Source organism: Micropterus dolomieu, linkage group LG12 (assembly GCF_021292245.1).
Source record: "Micropterus dolomieu isolate WLL.071019.BEF.003 ecotype Adirondacks linkage group LG12, ASM2129224v1, whole genome shotgun sequence".
Lineage (NCBI taxonomy): Eukaryota > Metazoa > Chordata > Actinopteri > Centrarchiformes > Centrarchidae > Micropterus > Micropterus dolomieu.
In genome coordinates this window covers 35,954,028-35,955,866 of record NC_060161.1, presented here as the reverse complement: position 1 = coordinate 35,955,866, position 1,839 = coordinate 35,954,028, and the positions used below count along the sequence as shown (strand labels likewise).

At 43.8% G+C, this 1,839-nt stretch overlaps 3 protein-coding genes across 5 annotated transcripts in view; all 3 read right to left on the bottom strand.

The window, feature by feature from the left end:
- The window catches only part of LOC123980308 (H-2 class II histocompatibility antigen, E-S beta chain-like), a 236,945-nt gene that overhangs the window by 5,936 nt on the left and 229,170 nt on the right, over nt 1-1,839 (bottom strand). The gene's annotated exons all lie outside the window — the stretch shown is intronic.
- LOC123980306 (mamu class II histocompatibility antigen, DR alpha chain-like) overlaps nt 1-1,839 on the bottom strand; it is a 5,216-nt gene that overhangs the window by 678 nt on the left and 2,699 nt on the right. The window contains exons 2-4 of the mRNA XM_046064626.1: nt 1,733-1,839; nt 1,405-1,650; nt 276-560 (exon numbers count right to left, since the gene is read on the bottom strand). Of these exons, the coding sequence (XP_045920582.1) occupies nt 276-560; nt 1,405-1,650; nt 1,733-1,799 (598 nt within the window). The 5' untranslated portion in view covers nt 1,800-1,839. The remainder of the gene's footprint in view (nt 1-275; nt 561-1,404; nt 1,651-1,732) is intronic.
- Nucleotides 1-1,839, bottom strand: part of LOC123980305 (RLA class II histocompatibility antigen, DP alpha-1 chain-like) — a 6,041-nt gene that overhangs the window by 1,550 nt on the left and 2,652 nt on the right. The gene's annotated exons all lie outside the window — the stretch shown is intronic.

Sequence of the window (1,839 nt, the reverse complement as noted above, 5' to 3'; positions counted from 1 at the left end):
ATCTGGAGACAGAAACACAGAGAGACATTAAACCATCTGGAGACAGAAACACAGAGACATTAAACCATCTGGAGACAGAAACACAGAGACATTAAACCATCTGGAGACAGAAACACAGAGACATTAAACCATCTGGAGACAGAAACACAGAGAGACATTAAACCATCTGGAGACAGAAACACAGAGACATTAAACCATCTGGAGACAGAAACACAGAGACATTAAACCATCTGGTAATGAGGTGTCTGTCTGTGTGAGTTTAAATAAAGTGTCACCCCAGATCCGGGTCAGAGGACTGTCCAGGGCCAGATGTTGGACTGTGCAGCTGTAAATGTCTCCCTGCTGTGGGATGAACTCCAGTCTGGACGTCTGTCTGAAGGAACCGTCTGTGTTGGGGAAGGGAACGTTGATGCTGGTTCCTTCAGTCACGTTCTCTCCGTTCTTGGTCCAGTAGATCTTTACAGGAGCAGGATAGAAACCAGTCACATGACAGATCAGCTGGTTCTTCTCTCCGAGCTCCACGTCGTCTCTGGTGTAGACGAGCAGGCTGGAAGGAGGATCTGGACAGAAACACAGATCTTAGTAATTTCTCATATGATCAGTCTGTGTCCAGCCTGTCTGGACCTCAGGGTATCTTTATGTTTGCAGGTTTGAAGTTCTTTGTAAGCTAGAACTCAAAATCTCTGTGTTAGTCTGCACAAAGACAACAAACTAGAAATGGATGAAACACTAGAAACATGTTTTAATGTAACACTGACTCTCTAAACTGTTTACTAGCTTTAATATATTTAATCTGTTTCTTTGTCTCCACCATAAGCTGTCAACATGTCACACTAACACAGTCAATTCTTCATAAAGTGGTCTGGACCCTGCAGCTGGCCTACAGAGGGTAGTAGAACCGCTGTTGCTGGGCCAAAGTAACATTAGCTGCTTCAGCTTCTCCCGGTTTTCTCATCAAAGTTCATGTTGAACCTTCTCTCCCTCCTGAAACTGATAAACCACAAAGGTAACAGAGACTCCCTGTCCAGGTTTGGGACAGAGTACCGATGCACTCAGTAGATCTCCAGACGTTTAGCGAACACACTCCCATTGTTCCCACCAACAGCTGGGACCAAACTTCACAGGATGGTCGGGTTCATTGCAGCACGTTTACAATGACATGAAAGCTGTGAAATATGAGGGAAAGCTGCGAGTCTCTACAGGTTTTTATTTTTCTCATGGTTTTATGAGCACTTATATGTTTATTTTCAGTATAGATTCACACACACTCAGCCTTTAATTAACAATAATATGTAATAAACAAATCCCTATATTCCTTTGTTCAGTTTTTATATTTAGTTTGTGTGTCTTTTCAGTTCAAACAGCTCAAGCAGTTAAAGAGACACAAGATGAGTTTCTCTTTACCGTTCTCCAGAGGATCCTTGATGGCTTTACGTCTTAGTTTGAGGCTGTCTCTGCAGACCTGTAGATCAGCCACAGCAGATTCATAAACTTCTTCCACATAGCTCACATGATCTACAAAGGGGGGCTGAGTATAGACTCCTCTCTTGTTGATGAAGTCTGCGTACCAAAGCTCTTCTCCATCCAGAGCAAACATGAACTCTCCGTCAGAGTCTGAACAGCCAAAGATATTAATGTCCTCATGTAGACCTGAAGAGAGACCAGGACCAGGAGGATTAGCTGTCTGTTTGATCTGAAGCCTCAGAGTTTAAATCTGAAACATGAAACTTACCGTCAGCTGAGACCCAGAGGACCCAGGAGAGACCGAGGACCAGGACCTTCATCATCTTCATCATCATCACAGCTCTCTGTAGACCTGAACCAGTCTGAGACTCTCTG